At 49.9% G+C, this 27,377-nt stretch overlaps 1 protein-coding gene across 1 annotated transcript; it reads left to right on the forward strand.

Annotated features, from left to right (window-relative positions):
• The first annotated feature begins 1,335 nt into the window (after nt 1-1,335).
• Nucleotides 1,336-25,789, forward strand: Gtpbp1 (GTP binding protein 1). The gene is made up of 12 exons (NM_001199315.1): nt 1,336-1,567; nt 4,432-4,543; nt 11,094-11,274; nt 11,805-12,153; nt 16,888-17,011; nt 18,624-18,738; nt 21,087-21,231; nt 21,314-21,496; nt 22,177-22,312; nt 22,798-22,976; nt 24,066-24,266; nt 25,100-25,789. The coding sequence occupies exons 1-12, from the start codon at nt 1,376-1,378 to the stop codon at nt 25,190-25,192; spliced, it is 2,010 nt and encodes a 669-aa protein (NP_001186244.1). The 5' UTR covers nt 1,336-1,375; the 3' UTR covers nt 25,193-25,789.
• Nucleotides 25,790-27,377: the final 1,588 nt, after the last annotated feature.

Here is a 27,377-nt window from a genome sequence, read left to right on the forward strand (position 1 = left end):
CAAGCACAAGGCCCTGGGTTCGGTTCCCAGCTCCAAAAAAAAAAAGAAAGAAAGAAAGAAATACACAAAACTTTTAGGGTTGGGGATTTAGCTCAGCGGTAGAGCACTTGCCTAGTGAGCGCAAGGCCCTGGGTTCGGTCCCCAGCTCCGGAAAAAAAAGAAAAAAGGAAAAAAGAAAGAAAGAAAATAAGAAGATTCTGTTGCTCAAATAGACTCCCTGAATTAGGTGATGGCTATTTTGAACCCTTTTCTTTCCCCACTACATACATACAATCCTGTGGTCCAGACCCTAAATTTCCCGTACTTTCTCAGACAACTGCTCTTTTTTAATCTATTACCAGGACCAGTGGCCAGGTCCAGCCAGCATTAGACCTTGGTAAAAACCAGAATTCACCTAACAAAGTCTAGACCTTTTCAGACCTTTGAAACAGGAATTTCAGGCACACGGACAGCGTTTTGTGGGCTGGGACTTTCCACAAGTGATAACTGAAAAAATAAGCCACAAGAAACTACCTTGACAGATCCTAGACCTGTGGCTCAGCTGTTCACCAAAAGTGTGCTGAGGGGATTTACGCTGGTGTTTAGGCTGCCACCATCTCCTTTCTGTTCACTCAATTGCTCTCCGAGGAATCAATGAATGGAGCTCCCTAAGGTCAGCGTTTAATTAATTGCCTTGGTTTGGCTGCTATAATATTACAACTCCTGGAATACATAGCATCGATTCTACTATAAAAACTGCCTTGCGTATGCCAGTACGCCGGACATAGTATTGCAGCAACCGCCTTCAATCATTCGGAGTGCCAGGCTCATTTTGCAGTTTACTATCTGTATATGCGGCGGCCAAACGCGCGGGACCTAGGAAGGATAAGATTGGGTCCCGCCCTTGTCCATCATGAGGCTCCAGGCGGGACTGTTTTGCTGTGTGATTTGGAAGCTGGCCCCGCCTCTGGAAAGAAAGGGGGCCGGAGTCGGGGTGGGGGGGAGGTGGAAAGCAATGCTGTCTCTTTTCATTGGATTGCTGTCAAGTCAGTCAAACCTCTGCTTCGCTCCCGTTGGCGGGAAGGCTCCAGGCAGGTAGCATGCACGCTGTGTTGGCCCCACCAGAGGTGGGACCAAGGCTCTCGACGACTACGACGTTTGTTGTTGGGGTTTGGGCCTCATTAATTATTCATTAAGGTATTTGAGAGAACTGCAGCGATTGGTAGCTGAGAGACTGGGTCGCTTGTGTCTGCCAGAGATACGAGACACCTTCGAGAGGCGGGGGAAGCTGCGCATAAATTATTCCAACAAGGGGGCGGTACCCAGCATAAATTAGTTAAATGAGCCAGGCAGGGAGGGCGGGCGGCCGGCTGCGAATTAGCCTAAGTTCTTAAAGATGGCGGCGGAGCGGAGTCGCTCCCCGGTGGACTCGCCGGTGCCGGCCTCGATGTTCGCCCCCGAGCCCAGCTCTCCGGGGGCGGCCCGGGCCGCCGCGGCCGCGGCCCGACTCCACGGCGGCTTCGACTCCGACTGCAGCGAGGACGGCGAGGCGCTCAACGGCGAGCCGGAGCTGGACCTCACCAGCAAGGTAGGCCTGGGAGACGGCGGCGGGGCCAGGGGTACGCGGAGGGGCCGGGCGGTCTCCGAGGCGACGGCAGGCAGCCGGCTGTCCAGTGGCGCGGCTCACAGGAGCGCCCCAGGGACTCAACCCGGCCACCTGCCGCTCTCTGGGACGTGCGGGGCCCGGGCCCACTCTCCGCACCCGGCAGTGTCCACCCGGCCTCCCGCGCTTCCCGCTCCCGCCTCGATCGCTGCCCCTTGGCTCCGCCACGTGGAACCGGGCTCCCGACTCCAGCCGCGCGCCCTGCGTCCCTGTCCCTATGTGGACCAGCCCTCCTTCCCCAGGAGGGGTCCCTGAAACACAGGGTCTTCCTCTTCTAGGAGCGTCCCAGAGGACCAAGTGTCAAGGTGGCTTGGGCAGGGGGCGGGATACTCGCGAAGACAGGTAGCCAGTCTAAGGGGTGGCAGCCGTTTCTCTTCCTGGTCTCTGGAAAGGAAACAGAAAGTAGTTGCTCAGTCGGTGAGAATGATGTCCAAGGAGTGTCCACTTTCCGTGTCCACCCAAATAAAATAAAAAGATGGTGCTGACAAGATGGCTCAGCAGGTAAAGGGGCTTGTCTCTTGTTTGACGACCTCAGTTCGATCCCCTGGACCCACCAAGTGAAGAAAAGAACTGACTCCCACAGGTTGTCCTCTGATGTCCACATGTACACCGTGGTACTCGGCGCCTTCCCCCATCCCTGCCTTGTTATAAATTTTTAAAAAAATAAGCACCTAGCCACCTAGGAGTGGAGCCACCTCTTGTATTCATGGAGTATGGAAGGGCATCTTTAAATAGCATCTTCTGCATTGTTGAGAAGGTAGGCAGAAGTTAAGATCTCACCATTTACTTGGCATTGTGGAAAATAAGAAAGTAGCTATAAGATGTTACTGATGTTTAGAAAGTGTCTAACACCACTAAAGAAACTAATGTCAAGGGCTTCCCTTCCGACTGTTGCCATTAAAAGGCTCTGACCTTAAGACACTTTCTTAACCTCTCTGTTCTCCAGCCATCCCATCAAGAAAGTGCAGATGTGTTGCAAAAATTAGAAGTGAATGTTAAGACCCATTATAGTATCAGATGCATACCAAAGACTCAGTAAATGTTTGGACTAGATAGAAGGATCCCCTGTGTGGATTAAAAAGCAGCTGATGGAAGATAGAGGAGCCCCACCCCCTGCCCTTCGTAGGATAATTACACTAGAGGTTTTATGGAGCTTTGATGTCTGTGGTCATACTATGCTGAACGAGCCTGATCTCGCTTGTCTGATCTTAGAGGCTAAGCAGAGTCTGGTCTGATTACTACTTGGATGGGAGATTTTATGGTGCTTTGAAAATGTGACATCTCATGATGGCACTGCTATATAAAACTTGGCTCTAAGCTGAAAAGAACCCGAGACCCAAGTAAGCAATTCCCAATTGTTCTTTCTCCTTCTAGTCTGTGCTGGTCCCTTGGAAGCTTAGAAGCTTCTTTTTGTAGTGATGGTCCTGTCCAGTACTTCTAATAGTAGAATAAGGGTAGCCAAGCTCAGGAAGACCTCCAGCCAAGATGCGGGAGACAATGTAACACTGGCAGTATCTGGGTTACAATTATAAGCCCCGATGAGTCAAATGGACCTGTTGGAAGTGTACTGTCACATGGTCAGGGAGCTGAAGAAACCTGAAAGCCTAGTGGGAGATTGGGACAGAGTTGTGAAGAGGGTGGTACCTTTTTGACCATTTTAGTTAATTGCCCTGAGTAAGGAACTGTTACTTCATCAAGCAGCTGGGGAAATCCTTTGAAATTGTGTGTGTGTGTGTGTGTGTGTGTGTGTGTGTGTGTGTGTGTGTGTGTATTTTGAAAACAAAAGCTGACCGTGTGGAGGAGAGAAGGGTGAATTGAATAGACGTAAGTCCTGAAAAGAATAGACATTAGATATGTATACCCTCACTACGGTGACGTGAGGGAGGCTAAGGCTCTTGAGAGCTTCCAGCAAGAAAAACAATTAATGATTAATGGTGTGAAATTCACGCAGAGTTTTTGAAGAACTGACCTCTTGAGGATAAATGCATGTTAGTTGAGCCTGGCCTAGATGCTCTTTGTTTTGTTTTGAGACAGGCTCTAATGCTATAGCCCCGACTGGCTTCAAACTCATGGCAGTTTTCCTGCCTCAGGTGCTCCAGCGCTGGTATTACAGACTTGAGCCAGCCCAGATGCCTTATATGTTACTCCCTAGAAGATTGAGATTCAGAGAGGTTAAGTTCTTTGTCCAAGGTCACATAGGCATGGCTAGAGAATGAAATCTACTTGCCTCGTGGCAATGGCCTCCCCAAGCAAGTGGTTGATACTTTGTTATTGACAGGTTTTGCCCAGCTGTGGTTCTAATAACACTAACCTTAGTGGCAGCAGGGTTTGGTTGACAAAGATGGCCTTCTGCAGGCAGTTTTCACTGTAGTGAACAAGAAAGCTTAGACAAGGTAGACCAGAATTCTCTTGTTATCATGAGAGCACCGGGCTGTGGGTGGAGGGCACGGCTGTGAGTGAGCAATCTATCCTTGAACTTCCTGATGCACACCGCAGGCAGGAGGCCGTGCAGAGGTGCACAGCACTGCTGGACAGCGTTCCCGCAGCGTCATACTGTCTTCTCCCGGTCAGGGAACTAATCCTCTTGTGAAGCAACAGGAAACAGGCTGGGTACACCTCTCGTCCTGGATCATATAAGGCTGTTCCAGGAGAGACGGCGAGTGTGTGAGGGGTCTGTGCAGCTGTGTTCCGTTAGGGTGCCCTGGGGTTTGGTCAGGGTCTTCGGTCAGGTTGTTGGCTGTGGCATTTTCTAGTGAGTATGGTTCTAAGGCTGTTGGTTTCTCTTCTAGCTGGTTCTAGTGAGCCCTACATCAGAGCAGTATGACAGTCTACTTCGGCAGATGTGGGAGAGGATGGACGAGGGATGCGGAGAGACCATATATGTCATTGGGCAGGGATCAGGTGAGCATAGTTTTCCTTTCCTTTGTTTGAAACAATTATTTAGTGCTCATTTCCCCACCACCACCTTTTTTCTCTCATGTATCTCTTGTATGGCTACACTGTAGTATCTGCAGAACTGTCTGGAGGGAGGGACCAGCGACTGAACACCAGTTCCTGTGTTAGCAGTCAGGACAAATTTCAGGGGAGGGGAGTGTCCATGTTCCTTCCCCAGGGGGCCCTAGAGATACTTCCTCTCCACTTCAGGATTCCTTATTGGCATACAGGGAATTGAAGCTTTAAGCAAGGAAACCTCTTATATAAGGTAAGGGAGTAGGTCCTAGCTAGGTCTAGAACTAATCCTGCTTCCTCTCCAGGCCCTGTCTATGGTTCCTATTGCTTTCTGATTCCTACCTGGCTGAGAGTCTCTGAGGTTCTTCTTGAACCCACCAAGGAAAGGACACTCAGGACTCCTCCCTTCCATTGAGCTACTTTGGCCCAGACCACACTGACTGCGCTGTCTGGATAGCTGTGATAACAGAGGTCCCTCCCTGCGCCCAGATCCGGTCAGGGGCCATTATGATTATTGTCCTCCAACTTACTTGTTCATTGTAATGTAATGGAGCTTACAGCTTTAGAAAAAGGCTGACCCCATGTTAGAGTCCCAGATGGGATTATGAAATTGCCTTTGTCCAGCTCCTGCCCCACCCTCCAGTCACTCATAATGCTGTAACCTACTTACTGCCTTCATCTTTACTACAACATTGTCTTTGCTGAAATGAAAACTGAAATTGTTGAGAATTGCTTGCAAGAAGCCCAGGCCGGCCTGTGTGCATCATTAGGGCAGTTTTCTTTGCTTAGCAGACTTGTAGAAAGGCACAGGAGAGTTCTTTGACAGACTGAGACTGAGTTCAGGAGCTCTTACAGGCCTTCGGCCAGGCTTGGGAATACAGGCCTGTGATCCTACCACTCAGGAGGCTGAGACAGGAGGATAGCCAATTCCAAACCATCTTGTCTAAAAATAAAAATATAAGAAAGGCTGGAGGTGTGGTTCAGAGGCAGCACCTCATTGCCGAACTTATGTCAGGCTGGCTGAAGCCTCAGCGCTGGCAGGAACAAACCTCTGTTCTTCAGCTTCTTAACCTGTGTGTGTGGGATCGTCCAAATCTTGATACTTTCCAAAGTTCTTCTGGGTACTTAAATTTTGGTTCCCTGGGCTTGTAGGTTAGCAGTCAAAGACTCACCTAGTGTGCTCAAGGCCCTGTGCTCTATACCCAGCAATGAAAAGCCAAACAACGAAGAATAATAAAGCTGATCCTCCACCCCAAGGAGGAAAGAGGACAACCAGGGGCAAAGTCTTGGTTTCTGAATCCCACTATGCCTGCCACCTTATCTCCCTTCTCTTCCCACTCCTGCTAACCCTACGCCTAAAAAAGCATGGTTCAAGAGATAGACTAGGGGGCTGGGGATTTAGCTCAGTGGTAGAGCGCTTACCTAGGAAGCGCAAGGCCCTGGGTTCGATCCCCAGCTCCGAAAAAAAGAACCAAAAAAAAAAAAAAAAAGAGATAGACTAAGGGGTCACCTGTCAAGGGAGGAGGGTGCCAGTCAGCATTGCCAAGTGCTGCTGGGCAGCAGGTTCAGAAAAGGCCAGTGTACTTGGTGACAAGAAATCATCGGGGCTGGAGAGACGGCTCAGTGGGTAAGAGCACTGACTGCTCTTCCAGAGATCCTGAGTTCAAATCCCAGCAACCACATGGTGGCTCACAACCATCTGTAATGGAATCTGATGCTCTCTTCTGATGTGTCTGAAGACAGCTACAGTGTACTTATATATAATAAATAAATAAATCCTTTAAAAAATTATTGATTCCTCAGGTAAGCTTATCAGGTACATCTCTGGTCTACCTTAAAAAGACAAACCACAGGGGTTGGGGATTTAGCTCAATGGTAGAGCGCTTGCTTGCAAGGCCCTGGGTTCGGTCCCCAGCTCTGAAAAAAAAGAAAGAAAAAAAAAAAAAAAGAAGACAAACCACTCATAGGTCACTTCCTGCGTTGTAGGAAACCACATAAAGGTCAGTTTTGACAAGTGGCAGAGCAAGTCTTAAAGACCCAGACTTCTTATTTATTTATTTATTTGTTCATTTGTTTTAAGATGGTCTTGCCTTATAATCTAGGCTGGCTTTGAGTTCTTTTTAAGATTTATTTATTTTTATTTATATGAGTACACTGCAGCTGACACACACTAGAAGAGGCCATCAGATTCCATTACAGATGTTTATGAGCTACCACGTGGTTGCTGGGAATTGAACTCAGGACCTTTGGAAGAATAGTCAGTGTTCTTAACCACTGACCCAGCTGTGGGCTTCCCAAGCCATGCAAAATTTTTCTCCCGTCCTTTAATGTAGTCTGAAATTTACCATACCCACCAACTCACATCTAATTAACCCTCCTTCAGAAGGTAAGATGTCAGATACTCACTGGCCCATCTCCAGCATACCCTACCATTAGCCACACATCATCTTGGTGACTCCTTCTGCTGGATTCTTTGGAGGCAGAGAGATCTGAACTGGTTAAACAAGTCGAGCATCAAACAGGGCTGAATCAGTGACAAGGCCTCCAGAGGTCAGCTTCAGCTTTAGGCTTTCCTGTCTGTGTGAAGGTGCTTTACCCCTCCACCAGGGTCTTCCACTGTAGTGTGGAGACGAGACCTTCCTGGGGGAAAAAAAAATCTTTCCCAGATAAATTAAAACCATGTACACAATCCAGGGGACTGTGTGTTATACCTGTATATCCTTCATTTAAGGTTCATTTTTAGGAAGCAAGTCAGTAATGATCCAGGGGTTTGGGGTTTGGAGCCTGGCAGGTCTGGGTGTACCTGCTAACTTTTTCCTTTACCTTAAAATGCAGGTAATACGGAGCTGGAGAGTGTGTACTGCTCTTCAAGGGGTCCCAAGTTCAGTTCCCACGCACATTAGGAGGCTCACAGCCACTCATAACTCTAGGTCCTGCGGATCTGATACCTACTGGACACCGACACTCACGTGCCCGTTCCCACACATACATTTAATTAGAACTCAAATCTTTCAAAATAAATAAATAGTAGGGAAATATGAGTAATGATCCCACAGTGCCCCAGTGAGAGTGGTGTGCGCACTCCAGGAGTACACTTGGCACAGAGGCGTTAGTGTTAGCACTGCCAGGTTTTCAGGGTACAGCGTTGTAGCTGATTTACTATGGGATTGCTTTGCAAAAAGAACCTCAACTGTTTCTTAGAAGTCATGACATGACAGCTCGTTTGGAGCTTCCGGCAGGGAGCACAGTTGTTTCATTATACCCATGACTGAAGAGCGGTTCTCTGTCAGGGAAGGTTGTCCTCTTCAACTGAGCACAGCTTTTGGATGGACACACGGAACGCTGAGAGAGGGAGAGCATTCCTGCTTAGCCAGCCAGATCCGCCTGATCAACCCTAGTGATGAGTGGGGTGGCAGATGGCACATCAAGGGGCACAGGAGTCAGCAACAGCCACACAAAGGAGCTGCTTCTCTGTGAGCACTGGAAAGTGGGCAGAAGAAACAACATGCCCAGAAACATGGAGGCTTTGGAGGTCAGGAGGTACTGGACAGGTAGGCAGGGTGCAGTTATGATCCTTGAATGTCATGTCAAAGCTAAGACTTGTGTCCCCAAAGCCTGGGAACCTGTCACTTTGAGTAGAAGAATGCTGTGGAAAGAAAAGCGAGCTGGCAGAAATCTGATGAGGGGTAGCGCAGTCTTTAGTAACTGGACTCTGGCTTTCTCCTTGGCTTTTGTCTACTCCTAACACAATGAAAGTGGTGCATGCTAGACCAGGATAATGTGACCACCCAAGAGCTCTAATGGTCAAGGTGACATTGGTGCTAGCCCTAGCTTAGAAAGCAGCAGGGAGGAAGATAGTCTGGTGAGGATGGCAGTTTTCCCTAGTTCAGCTCAGCTGTTCATTCAGAACCCTTCTGCCCTCTGCCCATTGCCCTCTGCCCTTTGATGTCCCTTGTTTCCAGTTGTTTTACATTTTCTAGACATTTGAGTGCTTAAGGTAGGACGCTTCTATAGTTGGGGGAACATGTGTCTAAAAACACCTTTGCACAAGGGCAAGGAGTGGCAAATGTCCCAAGGAGGGCCAGTGTTTGTGGGGCCTCTGAACAGATGTTGATCGACTGCTGTCTAAAGTGAGGAATAAGGGTAGACCCAGGACCATCCAGGACCTAGGATGAGCCCCGGGACATTTGCACTGGGATAGAGCTGAGAGGGGAGCCTGTGTTAAAGGGGGAAGGGGCTTAGAGGAATTGAAACTGGAAGGAGTTCTGTTGGTTCTGGAAAGCCATTCAGAGATTTTGATGTGCGGGGATTGGGGATTTAGTTCAGTGGTAGAGCGCTTGCCTAGCAAGCGCAAGGCCCTGGGTTCGGTTCTCAGCTCCGGGGGAAAAAAAAAAGACAAAAATAACAGAGATTTTGATGTGAAAGTGGCAGTGTAAGTGCTATGGTGTCTTTGGGAGCTGTGCTGGATGGGCTGTGCACAGGAGGAAGGCACACAGACTAGATTCACTGAGATCAATTCTTCAATAGAATATGGGCCCAAATCAGGCAGCGAAAGGACACCACCATAAAGAAGTGTAGTTGGCAGGGCTGGACTGGTGAAATGGTTATGCTTAGGTATGCAGAGAAGCAGAAGCAATGTAGTCTTTGTTAGAATGGGGACAGCCAGAGAAAAGGAACAGCCAGACAGAAAAAGCAACAGGGAGCAAGGAAGGAAAAGCATCCAGGCTTGAAGTCAGAGGACCCTAGTTTACACTATGGCCCCTCCATAGCCTCCCAGCTCTGAGTATCTGGTTTCTGTTTATCCTGCTTGTCTTCCCTCCTCCCTTCCTCTCCTTCCCTCACATTTATGATCCTCCTGCCTCATCCTCTCAAGTTCTGTTGTTGTCAAGCTGTTTACTTCACTGTTAAAGGTAACCGCTCAGCCTGCCTTACAGGGTTACAGGGAGTGTACAGTGCTGTATTGGTGCTGAGCATGTGTGTGCCACTGCTTAAGGGTGAGTGGGTGAGTCTGAATATCAGATTCCTAGGGGTTCTCATGTAGGCCACTGCGTTCCATGTGGAGCCTGGAGGGGTTGCCAGAGGAATGTTTTTGAAGTCTTGACAGTGACAGTTGAGGCCATAGAACGAGATAGCTAAAGGGAAGGTTGGAGGAAGAAGAGGGTCTTTGGTGGACAGACTGGCAGAGGCTGCCATTCAGGTGATAGGAACAGAGAATACGTCAAGAGCTCTCTGGCTGAATGGTGGGCAGGGTTGTAGCCATGCAGAATGATGGGAGGCCACTGGATGTTTGGTGATAGCAGCTCTTCTAGGAGTAGTTGGTTCACAGTGCCGGGGAAGAGTGTCAGCAAGTTGGCTTATCTTCTGAGTTCCTTGGTGATGAGAAGAACTAAAGAGATAGTTGGTAGCTCAGAGTGTGGGCAGAGACAATGACAGAGGAGTGGCTTTCCTTTCCTTAGAATCAGTGAGCTCGCTTTAGGGAACCTGAGAGAGAGGAAGTAAAGGAACAGGCTTGGCCTGGCAAGGTGTCTGGTGGGTGAAACAGAAGAGGGTACCCTGCTATGGGGATTGCTTAGAAGGAACTGAGAGAGGGGCTGAGGGAGTGGTGAACATCGATGACCCCGCGCTACACGGAAGCACCTGGGCATTGCCGGTCTTAGACTCGAGGACGCTAGTTACTCTTTTCCTGGCTTCCTTCGGGGTCTGAGCTCCAATTCCTTTTCCAGCTGGTGACTGGAGACAGAACCTGAGCCATCCTAATTAAAAACTGTCTCTGAGACACCGTCCTTCCATCTTCCTGCCCTCCTTGCTTGCCTAAGGCATTGGAATTTCTCCCTTGCTGGGTTCCTGCTTCTGGCCTCCTGCTTGTTGCCTAGGAGGTCTTCTAGGCCTCCTCGCTCTGACCATGTTATTGTCCTGCCTGACCCCCACGTTTGCTGCAGTCTGGTGTCATACCAGCTTCCACTTTACTGCCACCCCCACACCATCCTGCTCCCCACACACGGTGCCTGCTCTCAGTCCCTGACTGCTCATGGTCTGCCATGCTTCTGGCTTTGCTTCTCTTGTGTGATGTCTCAACTTCTGAAAACCCAGTTTTTGGTCAGCACATCCACAGCCTCCCTTCACATTCCTAGACCGTGTCTTGCTTTCTCTTCCTTCAGATCTCAGGGTAGTGCTCCAATCAAATTGAGATTAATTAATTTCTTTGTTTCTCCCTTGGGGCTGTGAGCTCACTGAGGGCACCTGTATTCCCAGCACCCAGTATGAAGCTTGGCGTAACTTCAAGGAGAAGCTCAGTGACTCGTGAACGAATTTACCCAGCACCCTGATGGGGAACAGGGAAAGCCATGGCCCTGCCACATTAACCCTGTGCATGCCTGAGTCGTTGCTATTTCTCTGCAGTGCCAGGAAGGAGTCTGTTTAGGTAGAGTTGACTGGCTGGCGTATTGGCAGGCTGGTTGGTCAGGACTCCGTCTCCTGCTGATGTCTGGGCTCTTGTCACCAGATGGGACTGAGTACGGGCTGAGTGAGGCTGACATGGAGGCCTCCTACGCCACAGTGAAGAGCATGGCGGAGCAGATAGAGGCTGACGTCATCCTCCTGCGGGAACGTCAAGAATCGGGTGGCCGTGTGCGTGATTACTTAGTCAGGAAACGAGTCGGAGACAATGACTTCCTGGAGGTCAGGTAAGGTCTCAGAATACTTGCAGGCAGGGCCCTGCTGCATGCCTGGGTCTTCACAGATAACGTGGTAGGGCCTGTGACACTGGCCTGTCAGCTCTTCCTCTACCTAAGACGGGAAAGACAGGGGCTCGTGGTCTCGGTGATTCTGCTCTTTGTTTCTGAGTTCCTTCTCTAGGTATTTCATCTAGGATGTGTGGGAGAAGGCCTGGCCATGCAGTCTTTGTTCAGTTTACCGTCTGTTTGGGACGCTAGAAGTCGGAGAAGTCGGGAGCTGGGGAGCTACTTTGTGCCTTTCATAACACTGGGGGTGTTCTCAAAGCAGGGGCTATAGGGTTGCTGGTGTTAAAGGAGCCAGGACTCCTGACTAACTTTGTATTCTTTGGGTACAGCTCCAGGAACATCCCCCGCTGTGCTCATCCTGAATAGGGAAGTCTTGAGCCAGAGTGCTGGGGTGAGCCTGTGCTCAGGGCCCAGTCCCTGGCTGAGTCGTCTCTTCAGGAACTAGCTCTCATATCAGGTTCATATCCACGCAGGGTGGCAGTGGTGGGCAACGTGGATGCTGGCAAAAGCACACTCCTGGGAGTCCTAACACATGGGGAGCTGGACAATGGCCGGGGCTTTGCCCGCCAAAAACTCTTTCGCCACAAACATGAGATTGAATCTGGTCGAACCAGCAGCGTGGGCAATGACATTCTGGGCTTTGACAGTGAAGGCAATGTGGTGAACAAGCCCGACAGCCACGGCGGCAGCCTTGAGTGGACAAAGATCTGTGAGAAGTCCTCCAAAGTGATCACCTTCATTGACTTGGCTGGCCACGAGAAGTACCTTAAGACCACTGTTTTTGGCATGACTGGCCATTTGCCTGACTTCTGCATGCTCATGGTAAGTGTGAGGTCTCCCCCATGAGGGGATCTGAGGATGCTATGCAAACGTTTGGAATCATTCTGAGACTGGGGCCTGCTGGTGGAGGCAAGTTTGGGGTCTCAGGGAGCCCTTGTCCTCTGAGCTCTGTGGTCTTCACGGGCAAACCTTGACCTTTCTCCTGCATTTCAAGCAGAGAGGGGCCTCTTAATAGAAAGCATGGATCTCTTGCAGATTTCCTTTTTGGAAAGGCATAGAGCCTTTCTTCTTATTTTGTGCCTTCAGAATAGTTTCTCCTTCACCTTGGGGTACTTCCAGAGGGTGACCCCAGGTGGCACTCTGAGATCAACCTGGAGAAGAAAAGGGCACCTCACGTCAGGAACCAAGGACAGCAGTCAGCAGGGCCTGAGGTGATGTCTCTCAGAGCATGGGAGGGAGATTTGGCAGCCATGGTTCAGCTCTTTTGGGGGATTGCCGTGGGCCTGGCCCTGTGCTCGCCTGGTGATGTGCACAGTGGGAAGTAGGCCTCGCTGCTCCTAGGCTCCCAGAGAGCTTGTGATGGGATGCTTGAGCAGCTCATCATGTACCATCACTGAAAAGGAGAAGGGCAGAGGCTTGGCTTTGCCGTGTGTGCACATGCGCTGTGTGTGCACACAGCTCCTGTGCCGCTTCAGGGGAGCTAGCGGGAGGAAGAGAGTGCTGCCTGTGCTAATACATGTGGTAAACACAGGAGTCGGTTCCTAGGGAACTTGCTCAAGTAGCCCCACAAACAGATCCCAAGGCTAAGCCTCAAACTGGAGAAGAGAGGGAACAGCATGTGCTGTAGGGACACCCAGCCCTCTCTGCCTATTCCTTTTGGGATTGTAGCAGCTGCTCTCATGCCTTTGAACCTTGCAAAGGGCTGTTACCTATTCTTTTTTTTTTTTTTTTTTTTTTTTTTTTGGTTCTTTTTTTCGGAGCTGGGGACCGAACCCAGGGCCTTGCGCTTCCTAGGCAAGCGCTCTACCACTGAGCTAAATCCCCAACCCCACCTATTCTTGATTAAGGAAAGCTGCCACACCAAAAGGCATCTCTGAGTCCACAGGGCCATTGGTCTATGGCTATTAAGAAAAAAAAAAAAATTTTTTTTTTGGTTCTTTTTTTTCGGAGCTGGGGACCGAACCCAGGGCCTCCGCTTCCTAGGTAAGCGCTCTACCACTGAGCTAAATCCCCAGCCCTATTAAGAAAAATTTGAAGGCTGAGGAAGATATCTCAGTGAGTAAAGGGCCTGCCAAGCAAACCTGGTGACCTGAGTTTGACCTCAGCACCCACATAAAGGTAGGAGAGAACTGACTGTATCTAGTTGTCTTCTGACCTGCTACATGCACACACATACCAATAATTTACAATTTTAAATCTTAATTTTATGTGTCTGGGTATTTTGCCTGCATATATGTCTATGTACCACTGTATTAGTACCCACAGTGGTCAGAAGGGGGCGTCAGAGTCCCCAGAGACTAGATCATAGACAGTTGTGAGCTGCCTTGTGGATGCTGGGAATTGAACCTGAGTCCTTTGGAAGAGCAGCCAGAACTCTTTAACTCCTAAACCATCTCTCCAGCCTGTAGTAATAATAATAACAGTTTTTTAAAAAATCCTACCCTGGGGGTTGGGGATTTAGCTCAGTGGTAGAGCGCTTGCTTAGCAAACGCAAGGCCCTGGGTTCGGTCCCCAGCTCCGAAAAAAAGAAAAAAAAATCCTACCCTGATTGTATTTTTTATTTTAATTTTATTTTATTTTTGGTTTTTCAAGTCAGGGTTTCTCTGTGTAGCCCTGGCTGTCTTGGAACTAGCTCTGTGGACCAGGCTGGCTTAGAACTCAGAGATCCACCAGCTTCTGGCTCCCAAGTGCTGGGGTTAAAGGCCTGTGCTACCACCCTGGCTGTGTTTTTAAACATGAAGGGTTTAGAAACCAACATTTTTTTCTTTAAGATTTATTTATTCATTTATTATATATATAAGTACACTGTAGCTGTCTTCAGACACACCAGAAGAGGGCATCAGATCTCTTTACAGATGGTTGTGAGCCACCATGTGGTTGCTGGGAATTGAACTCAGGACCTCGGGAAGAGCAGTCAGTGCTCTTAACCGCTGAGCCGTCTCTGCAGCCCCCATTTTTTTCTTTTTTGCTGCTGTTGTGATAAACTAGCATGTGTGATAACTGGACTACTTGTGAGGTCCAGTGTACTCCACTGTGTGTGCAGGATGATTAACCACATAGGCTAACTAGCATCTAACAAGTTCTTCAGACAATAACAAGCCTTTTCTAGCTGAGCTGTAAGAGTAAAGATAATGACGCAGTAATCTTCACCCCAAACCACATTTTCCTGTCTGAGTTGTAGGCCATCATCCATTTATTAGACTTCTGTAGACAGCAGTATAACTTTAATTATTTCAAACCTTATTTTTAATGATGGTTCGTAAATGCTTTAACCTCCCTTGTAGCTCACCACCCACCAGAGGTAATGGAAAAGAAAGAACACAGCAGGGCTGGGGTTGGTGGAGCGGTGGACCTGTTTGCAAAGGTTCTTTGGTGCAATAACTCTTGTCTATGTTGTCTGGAAATTGGCAGTTCAGTTCACAGGTTAGCAGGCGGCAGCAGTTCAAACCACTCGTAAACACTTCACAGATACACCAGTAGTCCAGTTCAGTAGAATAGGGTTAGCAACAGCAGTGACATGACCTAAGAGAGACAGCCAGGCCTCAGGCTCAGCTCAAGTCAGCAGGAGGGACCAGCAGGAACACCAGGAGAAGCTGTGCCTCTCTCAGGGAAGTGAAGATCAGCGAAGACATGAGACCCACAAGTGTTGTACAGCTAGCTGTACCAGCAAGCCAAGCTCTGTCTCCACCACTCCGTGGAGTCCTTTTATATGCTCCAAACATCACATGTCCTCCACGTGCCCTGCCTCAGTACGTGTCTGGCCGCAGCACATGCATCCAATCAGCCCAAGTCCTCAGAAGTGGCAAGAAACTGCAGCACACACCACCAGGGTGGTTTTGGTGCCTTTCACTCTATGGGGTTCCGACAAGTGCAGCTCAACTACGAAATGTAAAGCAGACCAATACATGCATGTTGTTAGTGAATATTCCTTCACGTGTCCTTTCACGTGCTTGCTTTAGCAGAACATCCTTCGTAAGGCTGCCTTAGCCTTTCACACCTGTGTCCACTCTAATGAAACGTTCCTTCACGTGTTTGCCCCAGCAAAATACCATCCAGCCGACTTTCCAGAGAACCCTCAAGTTCCCACTTCACAGCAGAGAAATAACTGAGCATGGTGGTGGCTTATGCCTAGAATCCCAGCCCTTGGGAGGTGGAGGCAGGAGGATCATGGCTTTGCAGCCAGCCTGGATTACATACTAGTAGTTTCTTTTTCTGGAGATTCTCCTGCAGGCTGTGGGAGCAAGTAAAAGCTACACAGTGAAGGTGTCCTGGCATGTTCCAAGTGTCACACAGGCAGGCAGGCAGGCACAGGGTGGCAGTTTCTCTCTTCTATTTTAGTAAGCATTTGCTTGCATAATACACAAAAAGCAATGAAGAGGGCCAGCACGATGGATCAGTGGCTGAAGGTGTCTGCTACCTACCCTGATACCCGGGAAGCATCTTTCAAAGAAACAATTCCTCCAGACACCAAAGTGGCATGCCTACCCCCTCTCAGGCCACATCCATATCCATATTCATGTATACACTAACCTCTCTTTCTTTTTTTTTTTTTTTTTTGAGAGGGTCTTACTGTGTAGCCCTTGTTAGTTTGGAACTTGGCTGGGTAGACCAGGCTCGCCTCAAACTCACAGCGATCCACCTGCCTGCCAGAGACACTTTTTCAAAGGTTTATTTATTTTTTAGTTTCTGTTTATAAGCATTTTGCCTGCATGCTTGTATTTGTACCACATGTGTGGTATTCTTGGGCCATAAGAGAGCATAGGATCTCTTGGAACTGGAGTTTTTGACAGTTGTGAGCCACCATGCAGATACCGGGAACTGAACCTGGGTCCTATGGAAGAGCAGTCAGTGCTCCTAACCCCCGAGCCATCTCTCCACCCCAGAGAAGCAGTGTGCTCATACTGGCAAGTGTTCCATTATGATGTCAAGATCAGGTGACCCTCTAAAGTAAAAGTGCTCAGCAGTGATATGGTCATTGCAGACCAAGGATGCTAAACTTAGGGCACGTGGGTGCTTGTGCTTCCCAGTTCTATAACCACAATTGTCTGTTATTGTCTAAAACTCCTCTGGGTTTTTTGTTTTTGTTTTTTCTTTTCTTTTTTTCGGAGCTGGGGACCAAACCCAGAGCCTTGCGCTTGCCAGGCAAGCGCTCTACCGCTGAGCTAAATCCCCAACCCTCCTCTGGGGTTTTTGATGTTGGTTTGATTTGAGTTTTTGTTTGCTCATTTTTTTTTTTCAGTACTGAGAACTGAACCTCTGGTCTGTGGTGCTAGGCACAGTCTACCTCTAAGCTACACCATACCCCAGAATTTTGCTACCTTTTTTTTTCTTTTTAGACAGGGTGTCATTGAGTTCCCCACTCTGGTTCATGCAGGCCTCAAACTCAGGCTTCTGAGTGCCTGGGGTTGCAGGCTTTGTCACCTGCATTTCAGGTGTAAGTCCCATCACCAGGAATGGATTAAATGAACTGCGCCCTGCCCTGCTTTCACTAGCAGGCTGGGGTCCGCTAACCACCCATCCCTGTCTTGTACTAATAGTTCCTTTCTGTTGTGGCAGGTGGGCAGCAATGCTGGCATCGTGGGGATGACCAAGGAGCACCTGGGCTTGGCACTGGCACTCAATGTACCTGTCTTTGTGGTTGTCACCAAGATTGACATGTGTCCTGCCAACATCCTTCAAGGTAAATGAAGCCTCCAGCTGCATCAGCCTCTGGGGTTGCGACACTGCATTTCAGGGTGGACTGACTGCCTCAGAGCCTCAGACACACCTTCTGCATCCTTGCCTATGCTAGATTAGCCTCGATGTCCATCAGCCAAAGTCTTTTACTTCTTCCTCTCTTCTTTAGCTGTTGACTAGAATTTCCCACTGTTCTTTTCCCTCCTGGTTCCAAGTGCAGGATCTATGGAATCTCCAGTCTGCTACCCCTCCCTCAACCCCTTCATGTCCCCAGCAGCAGGCACTGAGCTGTACCGTTGAAGCAGGATGCGTATGGAGAAATTTGGGCAAAGAGTCTGGTAGCCTTTAGCCACCAAAGCTTACACACACACAGGCCTTAGGAGTAGGCTGTTGTAGTAAAATATAAAAAATAAAAACGCTGTCTACACCACAGTGCCCCAAGATATCTGCTGGATATCTTAATTCTCAGTCAGCAAAGCCTCTCACTCACTTTGCTCCATCCCATATCATACTGCGGAAGGCCTCTCTCTGAGCCATCAGCAATCTCTTTATCTATCTAGGTCCCAAGGCAGGTTTCCATGCCAGAAACACACATCCCAACTCTGTGGTGGCCCAGACCTGCTGCCCCACATTCCATTACACTTAAATTTACACATGTAAACCACATAACACAATAACCTTTGACCCAATTGATAAGATATAATTGCCCACCTAAACATACAAAGCCCAATATACATCCATCCCTTAAAAACATTCATAACAACCTGTAAAGGTACAGCATGGAATCTTAACGTCACCTGCCATATTGTCCTGCCATGGCTTCTCTCCCTCTCCCTCCTGTCTCTTCCTCCTTTCCATCCCAGTCTCCTCCTCTTCCTTCAGACTTCTTTCCCACCCATCCTTCCTTCTCATCCAATGACAGGCCTCCTTCTATCCTGTACCTGCCTCAGCTGTGACATCATCCCACAGGAGGCCTCTGCACCTTTCCTCTTTCTTGGTGCTGCAAGTCAAAGAGCACTGTCCCATTAGAAGTTCTCTAAGAATATTCTCTACAGCCAAACAGTGGTAGTGCACACCTTGAATTCCAGCACTCAGAGGCAGAGGCAGAGGCAGAGGCAGAGGCAGAGGCAGAGGCAGAGGCAGAGGCAGAGGCAGAGGCAGGTGGATCTATTGAGTTCTGTCTACAGAGAACTCTGTAGCCTGGTCTACAGAGTGAGTTATAGGATAGCCAGGGATATACAGAGAAACCCTGTCTCAAAACAAAAATCAAAAGGGTCTCTGCAGATTGGTGAATGCCCAGGATATTCCTGAGATGAGACTTTCCAGGAAGCAGAGCATTGTGGGAAAGAACATCGTCCTTGGGAACACAAGTCACTTTGTGTGTCTAGACTCATGGCCTTAGAGAAGAGACCCATGTATATGCTCTCTGAATGCTAACAGTGTGTGTTCACCCACCTTTGATCATCATTTTTGCTTCTCCAGGTACTGTGGCATTTTACACTGGTTCCTCTGTCTGTCTGTCTCCTGCTTGCATCAGCATTGAGTGCACCTGTCTTACCCTGTCTGGTCAGAGGGAAGGCTGTGTCCCCTAATTCTGTTCCATTTCACCCTTTAAGAAACCCTGAAGCTGCTACAGCGTCTGCTGAAGTCACCAGGCTGCCGGAAGATCCCTGTCTTGGTGCAGAGCAAAGATGATGTCATTGTCACAGCCTCCAACTTCAGCTCTGAGAGGTAATGGGGACAGGGCTACAGGGTGGAGAACCACCTGCTTCTAAGCAGGTGCCCCTGCCAGCCTCGACAAAGTGAGCTATAGACCTGAAGCAGCCCATCAGGCATGAGGTCTCCTGGCACGATTGGAGGAATAGAAGGTTGGCTTTGCAGTCCCCTAAGCCTTTACCATGTGACTCACACTCTGAATTACTGGCCTCTCGGGTTGGAGTACCAGTTGGGTCATCAGCGTCCTTACCTAGGAAGTGGAGGTGTTATTAACTTCCTGGACTAACCAGGGTTCTCTAGAAGCACAGAACCAATGGAATAAATGTATACCACACACGATATATTAAGTTGGATTGCATGATACAGGCCGAGTCCAACAGTGGCTGTCTGCTTGATGGAGAGCTTGAGAACTTCATAGCTGCTTTATCCACAAGGCTGGATGGATGCATCCTAGGTTCCAATCTAGAGCTGAAGACCTCAAGGATACCTGGAGAGCTGCTGGTCTTTAGTCCATGAACCTGGGTTGTGATGTCAGTGAAGGAAGACAGCCTTGGCAGCCATAGCAGTAGATGCACTCACTAGCAAGAAGCAAGGGTGGGGGCAAAGGTGGCACTGCCTCTCCCGTGGACCTCTTTGTTTATTTTCACTTTATTTTTTGTTTGGTTGCTTTTTTGAGACCGAGTCTCTCTACATGGCCCTGGCTGTCCTGCAACTTTGTAGATCAAGCTGGCCTTGAACTCAGATCTTGAACTCTGCCTCTGCCTCCAGAGTGCTAAAATTAAGGCGTATGCTACCATGCCTAGCTTTCTCTCTTGGACTCCTTTGTATCTGGGCTCAGTGCTCTGAATTGACCACTCCTAGAGGAACTGCCATCACCAAAAATTACTAGGGGACCTCCCATCATTTTACACTGCTACAATCCTGTCCACCTTGGGGAGGAACTTCCTTACACAATTGCTTCTTCCCAGAAATATCCTCAACTCCACCCATGTGCTTGTTTCTCAGTTGATTGTAGATCCAGTCAAGTTGGCAACCATAATTAACCCTCATGCTCCTCTGAGGGTGCTTGGGCTCTGGACATCCTGAGCATGGAAGGCAGCAGCCTGTGGTAGAACACTGTCTGTTTATGCCTCACTAACTTGTTAGACTGTTTCTCAAAAGCCCTCTAATCACAGGTCAGGTTAGCGTTTATTTAGTGAGTCTTTTCATTCAATAGATATTTACCAGGCGTTTGTTGTAGTAGGCTCTTCCTCCAGATGGTAATGCATCTAGGTTCTAGAGATTAACTTGAACACGGTCTAAAGCTCTTTAGTTCATTGGTCCACGATCATCTTTTTGTTGTTGTTGTGTTTGCTTATTTGTTTGAGACAGGGTGTCTTAGGGTTTAATTGCTGTGAAGAGATGCCATGACCAAGGCAACTCTTTATGATATAGAATAGAGTTTATTCAGGACATGGGGAAGGGAGCTAAGAGGGTAAGAGGGGCAGAGAAAGGCAGAGAGAGAGAGAGAGAGAGAGAGAGAGAGAGAAGAAAAGTAGAGGCCGGCCATGAGCATGTGGAGAGAGGGGGGGGGGGGAGGAAGAGAATGGAGACAAAGGGGGAAGAGGGGAAGAGCAAGAGGACCAAGACAACTCTTATAAAGGACAACATTTAATTGGGGTTGGCTTACAGTTTCAGAGGTTTAGTCTGTTATCATCATGGTGGGAAACATGACAACATACAAAGAGACATAGTGCTGGAGAAACCAAGGGTTGTACATCTTGATCCACAGGGAGCAGAAGACTTTCACACTCAGTGTAGTTTGAGCATAGGAGACCTCATAAGCCCACACCCACAGTGACAACAAGGCCATACTTCCTTCTAGTGCCACTCCCTATGGGCCAAGCATTCAAATACACAAGTCTATGGGAGCCAGACTTACTCAAATCACCACACAGGGTTTCTCTGTGTTACCTTGGAACTCACTCCGTAAACCAGGCTGGGCCTGAACTCACAGAGATACAACTGCCTCTGGCTCCAGAGTTGTTGGGACTAAAGATATGTTCTACTACTGCCCCTCCCAAGATCATCTTTCGATAATGGATCCTTCCCTTTGCCCACAGCCAGGGCCTCAGGGGAACCACCTGCCTCCTGACTTGGTCTGTGCTTTAGAGCAGCCTAGCATTTTGCCTGTTTCTCTAGTCTTATGCTGTGTTCAGTACTCACAGCTGTCCAGTGAGGGACTGGGTACAACCCCACTCCAGCTCCTTTGAATCTAGCCTATGAGGCACTCAGGAATGTGCAATTCCTGATCTCAAGACAAGTAAGTCACAAGGAGTAGAGCCAAAGGGACTAGGTGACAGATTTATTTCTTCTCCATTTAGGATGTGCCCGATATTCCAGATCTCCAATGTCACAGGTGAGAACCTTGATCTGCTCAAGATGTTCCTCAACCTCCTGTCCCCCCGCACCAGCTACAGGGAGGAAGAACCTGCTGAGTTCCAGATAGATGATACCTACTCTGTTCCTGTGAGTGCCTCTGGCTAGGTCTGCACAGGGTGGGTGGCTAGTGGGCACCTCCTATTCTAACCTGGGAATGACTCTTTGGCAGGGTGTGGGGACAGTGGTGTCTGGGACCACACTGCGGGGCCTGATCAAACTGAATGACACACTGCTGCTGGGCCCAGACCCTTTGGGTAACTTCCTGTCCATTGCTGTCAAGTCGATCCATCGCAAGCGAATGCCTGTCAAGGAGGTACGGGGGGGCCAGACAGCCTCCTTTGCACTGAAGAAGGTGAGTGAGGGTGAAGGTGAGTGAGTGAGTGAGAGTTTCAAAAACTCTTTCTGAGGTCTACAGGTCAGGGTGTAGTCTGCTGTCTCCAGGTGCAAGGTATGGGTTACTGATCGTTTTCACAGAGAAGGCTGAGGCTCATAGCCTGGTAACCTTTCCATCTCAGACAGTCTGTCTTGTGTCTCTGCTCCTCCCGCTGTGGCCTGAGCATTTATGTCTTGCTGGCAGTGCAGTTAGCGAGGCGTATCCCTCCTGCACATGGTGCTAGCCGTCTTAGGGTTGGGATGCGTAGGTCTGTGCCACACACTCTTGCTGCTCAGTTCTCCATCTCCTTGGGTCTAGGGTCAATGCTGGTAGTTTGTAAGACAAGATGGCCACGAGAAGTGGCATACGGTTTGTCTTCTCCAGTGGTTATGCACTGCTCATTTCTTCCTGAGTGCCTGCCTGCGCTTCAGGTCCATCTTTCAGGCCCAGCTGCTAGAATGCTGAGTTCCTGAGTCTTTGCTGAGTCTTTCCTGCCTCCTAGGAGCTGTGCTTAGCTGTCTGCGTTAGGTGGTAGTGAGGAACAGGCCTGAGTTAGAGTGGTCTCCTCCCCTAGAGAGACATGTTGCTCTCTAGGACCAGGCTAGGCAAGCCTGGAAGACATCTCGGTCCTCAAGCCATGCCCACCTCTTTCCTTGCAGATCAAGCGCTCATCCATCCGGAAAGGCATGGTGATGGTTTCCCCACGCCTGAATCCCCAGGCCTCCTGGGAGTTTGAGGCTGAGATTCTTGTCCTCCACCACCCCACCACAATTAGTCCACGATACCAAGCCATGGGTAGGTATCCGAGGTCCCACCAACCCCAGAGGTTCTAGGCTAGCACCCTCCCAAAAGAGCTCCTCAATCCAAGCCCAATGCCTCCAGCATCAGGCAAAACAGGTCTCTATCCTGTTTAGCAAAGCCACTCCTATAGTTCATTCCCTGAGCAGCACTCATTGTTCAGTTCTGCAGATGCTCAGAGAGCCACACCTGTCCTCAGGGACCGCAGGTGCCAGTACTCATTTAGCCAGGGTTGTCGAGCGTAACTCTGTGCCTGGTGATATGAAGGCACAGTCCTGTGGGAAGGCATGTGTGTACATAAAGGCAGGCACTCAGGCTCTGCCACGTAGCCTGGGAAGGGGTGAAAAAGTCAGAATCAGATCTGAAAGTAGGCTGCCCTGCCGTATCCGGCCCTCAGAGTTCTTGTCCTGCCCTGGAGATAGTGCTCTAACCAGAGGCCACGGGGTAGGTCATGCATGTCCTGACTGCGGTTCTCTCGGTAGTGCACTGTGGGAGCATCCGGCAGACAGCTACAATTCTGAGCATGGATAAAGACTGTCTGCGCACAGGAGATAAAGCCACTGTCCACTTCCGCTTCATCAAGACCCCTGAGTACCTGCACATTGACCAGCGGTTGGTGTTCCGGGAAGGTCGAACCAAGGCTGTTGGCACCATCACCAAGGTATTACGGGGTAGCCTCACCTACCCAAGGAAGCTTCCGTTTGCTCTAGTCCAGTAGCCATGAGTACCACAAGCTCCTCTTGAGAATCCTGGAGCTGTCTTCACTGTGGAACAGAGGTGTTGGTCCCCACCCTGGCAGAGCTGAGCCAATTCTAGGATAGGGCTTCAGGGTTGACTTTGTTTGCCCAGGATTTGTCCCTAGGCCTACCTTGAGTGTTGGAGACTGTCTTGAAGACAGTGGCATTGGAGTATGGTTCTCCTCCATAGGAGGCAATGGGACAGTGCCTGGGAGCCATAGTTGGCCTCTGAGCTGCTTGCTCCCTCTGGGTCCTGGGGCTTGCTTGGGACTATGTCCAACGGCTTCCCACAGCATGGTAGATCCATTTGGAGTGAGTGCTGGGTATCGTGGGGACATGGCATGGTCGGAAGCTCCCATGGTGCTTGAGGATTTTCTGGAGCTCACCTTTTGTCTGCTGTGGACTTCACCCATGATCTTGGGTGGGACATTTGATAGAGAATTTGACCCCTGCCCCCATTAGAGGAAGACATGGCTTCCATATCTGAGTCTGGAATGAACCTCAGGCTGCCTTTTCTTCCTGAAAAACTTCCCTCAGTCTGTCCTGGAGGAGCTGGGACAGTGTGGTAGAGGCTATGACACCCACTGTAGTGTCCTGTGGAGTCTAACCAGTCTCCTTTCCTGCTGTCTTTGAGATTGAGCCTGGACCGCAAGGAAGATTCTGAGTCAGTTGCTCCTAGCTGATAGCTTTTATGATTTCTGACAGACATTTATTATGTTTCTTCAGGGGGCCTAAAGTTAAAGTATGGTCCACAGCAGGCTCTGAGCAACCCAGACCCTGGCTCGGTAGCTGGGCTGAGGATACAGTGGTAGAGGTTCAGAGAGCTCTCTGCAGGAGTAGCGGCTGGGCAGGATCCTTTCCAGGCACGGGGAGGCAGGCTGAGGCATCAGTACTGCCCTGTGGTCCTGGACTCAGAGTAGGGTGGGAGGCCTTTTTGCTCTGCCTTCTGGGATGGCCCTGCCTCGCTCAGAACTGGGCAGGCAGCTCTGACCTGCTATCCTTGGCCTCCACAGCTCCTCCAGACAACCAACAACTCCCCCATGAACTCCAAGCCCCAGCAGATTAAAATGCAGTCCACAAAAAAGGGTCCCCTGAGCAAACGAGAAGAAGGTGGTCCATCTGGTGTGCCAGCGGCAGGGCCCCCCTCAACTGGAGATGAGGCTTCCTCGCTAGGGACTACACAAGCTGCCACATCCAGTGGTCTCCAGCCACAGGTAAGCAGGGCCTCTCTTGGCCTATGGCATGATGGTGGGAGCAGCAAGCCTGGTAATCTAATTGGTCCTGATTGACATTTGATTTTAATTAAATAAAGCAGAATAGAAAAATGTCAAGGTTCCCCTTTTTTGTTGTTTTGATTTTTTTTTTCTTTTTGGATAGGCTCTCACTGTATAGCACTCTGGCCTGAAAGTCACTATGCAGGTTAGACCAGCCTTGAACTCAGAGCAGTTTTCCTATCCACCTCAGCTTTTCTGATGCTGATGTCAATCACACATAGGAGCCATCATGCCAAGCCAAGGCTTCCCCTTCATAATAAGAATATATGTGGGTATGCTGGTGCTGTGTGTGACTGAGACCCAACACAGCCGAGAGACACTGCCTTAGAGGCTCCTAATGCACCTGTCGGCATGAGGGAGGTGGCCTCGTGAGGTCATTGTACCACTATTGTACGATCACTCCATTGGCTCACCTGCCTGTCCTTGCCAGTCCTTTCCTGACCTGACAGAGGCCTGGTACCAGTCTCCCTGACGCCTGTCCTGTGTGCATCTGCTACTATTGCACAGGACTAGTATCCCTCTCCTCCACCCCTCCCTATTCTCTCTCCTTCCTCCTTGTACCCCTCGACCCTCAGTGTGACATCCAAGCCCCCTTCCAGTGAGCAGCAGTGCTCACTGACTCCTGTTCCCTTTGTGCTTCTCTGATGAGCTCCCCACCAGTACTACACAAACCCATATCTGCCAGGAACCAGGTTAGGGCTGCTGCCTGCTCCACTACCTGGTCCTGCTTCGGAGGACCACCACTTCTCAAGTGCCTGCTTTCTTTCTTTTAGCCCAAGCCCAGCAGTGGGGGCCGGCGACGAGGGGGCCAGCGCCACAAGGTGAAGTCCCAGGGGGCCTGTGTGACTCCTGCCAGCGGCTGCTGAATGTCCCCCCGGTCCACTTGACCACCCATGGGATCCTCACTGCTCACTGGCCACTGCTCACCAACTGGGCAGAGAATTTTTGACCGCCACCCGCCCACTCCAGTCCACAGCCAGAGCACCCTTGTTGCCACACCCCGATTTTCCGGGGGGGTTGTAATTTATAATGAGCAGGGACTAGACGTCCGAGGACTGACCATTTGCCACCTGACACCTTCCTCACTCACAGCTTTCCTACATCTGGGCCCTTAATTTCTATCTTTTTATTATATATTTGTCCCAAGTTTGTCTGTGTGTCTGTGTGAGTGTGTGCTTGCACACACCTGTAGCCGGTGTGTGCAGAAGTGCAGCTGACCCTGTCAGTCTCCATTTCAGTCCTAGTTGGACACCAGCCTCCAAGAGCTGCCTGCCTGCCTGTCCTTCCATCCGTTTGTATTTGTCTCGATGAGATCCTCAGAACGTCCAGGGAACCTCAGAGCCCCAGGCACCTGTCTTCCCTGGCTAGTGCCCCTCTTAGCTAGAAGCTCTTCCTTGGGGCTGACCTGTGGGCTCAGAAGATTCTGCCAGAGCAGGGATTCCCTCAATCTATGCGTTGGGGAGTTTAATGGGAAATGGTGGCCTCTCCTGTCTCTCCTTTTCCTCCGAGCTCTTCAGTGGTACTGTGATGTGGAGACTGTGGTGACTGCATTGTAGGACCGCCTTCTCTGACTCTTGACCCTTGATCCAGAGACCTAGGTGGGCTTATCCTTAGAGACAATCCTGGGCTTGCCTGGCTGGCCCTGGCTGCTCTGGCTTCTATGCCCGCTGGAGGTTCTTCCTGTTTCCACTTATGTCTCTGGCTGAGCCTCGGAGTCCAGGGTACCAGACTGGGTCCGAGTCGTCCTGGAATCGGGTTTTATAGTACCTCCTTTGGTGAGGGAGGGGAGGTACTCCTGAGTTAAGCTAGGACTAGAAATCCTCCTTTCCCACCACACATCACCCCAGCACAGCTGCTACAGCCATGCCACATAGCAGGGAAGGGCCTGAGCCCAGATGCCCCACTTGGGGTGTACAAGGGCAGGTGGCAGTGCAGACTCTTCTAGGCCATCGAAAGAACTGCTGCTGGGTTAGGGCAGGGTGGGCTGCCCAGACCAGAGTGGGCAGAGCCCTGCACCACAGCCTCAGGTTGGAGTGCTCCTTAGGCTCAGCCAAGACAAATAGGCAGCTGGCTGGGGCCCTCTACAGCCCCGCCTCCCCTCCCAAGTCTCTTTTGTCCTCTGCTCCTGACTGCTCTTCCTTCCCTCCCTCCGTGTCCCTCCAGCTGTTTCTAGTTACCACTGCCCTGTGGCCATGGACTGACCAGACCAGCATTCACAATAAAAATTTGTTCTAAGTTGACAGTGTCACATTCCCTGCTCAGCCCTCCAGGTGGGGGTGCTGCTGCAGGCATGCCGTGGTTCTGTCCGCCCTGTGCACCTAAAGGAGCCCCTCTTCCTCAGTGATAGAGCTCCACTAGCTAGCTTTGAACCTCATTTTCCTCATTGTACACATCCCTGCCTCCGGGTTGTGTGGATTCTTTGAGCGTGTGAGGGAACCAGGTGCTCTGGACAGGCTGGAGGCCTGTGGTGCTGCTGTGGGTGGGCTTGCTGGACAGGCTGGAGGCCTGTGGTGCTGCTGTGGGTGGGCTTGCTCAGCTGGGCATTCGCTGCTGTTTCTGAGGAGGACCCTGAAGCTCAGGAAAGGGCTGTGTGCTTCGGCCACCCTCTCACTCCTACTGTTCACCTGTGCTTTGTGGTTCTGGGTCTCTTAGGCTGGTGCCTTTGTAATAGTGGGGCCTTAGCATGGTGGTGCATGGCACAGTGCCTACTATGGCTTCTTACAGCATTGAGCCACAGTAGAACTTAACTGTGCCCTGACAGCATTACTGGTCACTAGAACTATTATGTTCAGGAGCCATAACTACCAGTCTGGACTCTGCCCCTTAGGGAGACAGATCTGCATATGGCCAAGGGAGCCAACTGAATTCAGTGTTGAACTGTTATTAACAGGGACCACAAAGGTCCTTCAGAACTGAGCCCTCTCAGCTCTCCATCTAGAGAAAATACCAGCCGGTTTGTAGTCAATAAAGAATACAGATGTTAACCTGTCAGTCTGGTAAGTGTAAGGCTCAGCCTTCTCTATGTGCAACTTGTATGTGCAACATCCTTTC

Source organism: Rattus norvegicus, chromosome 7, assembly GCF_021556685.1.
Source record: "Rattus norvegicus strain SHRSP/BbbUtx chromosome 7, alternate assembly SHRSP_T2T, whole genome shotgun sequence".
NCBI lineage: Eukaryota > Metazoa > Chordata > Mammalia > Rodentia > Muridae > Rattus > Rattus norvegicus.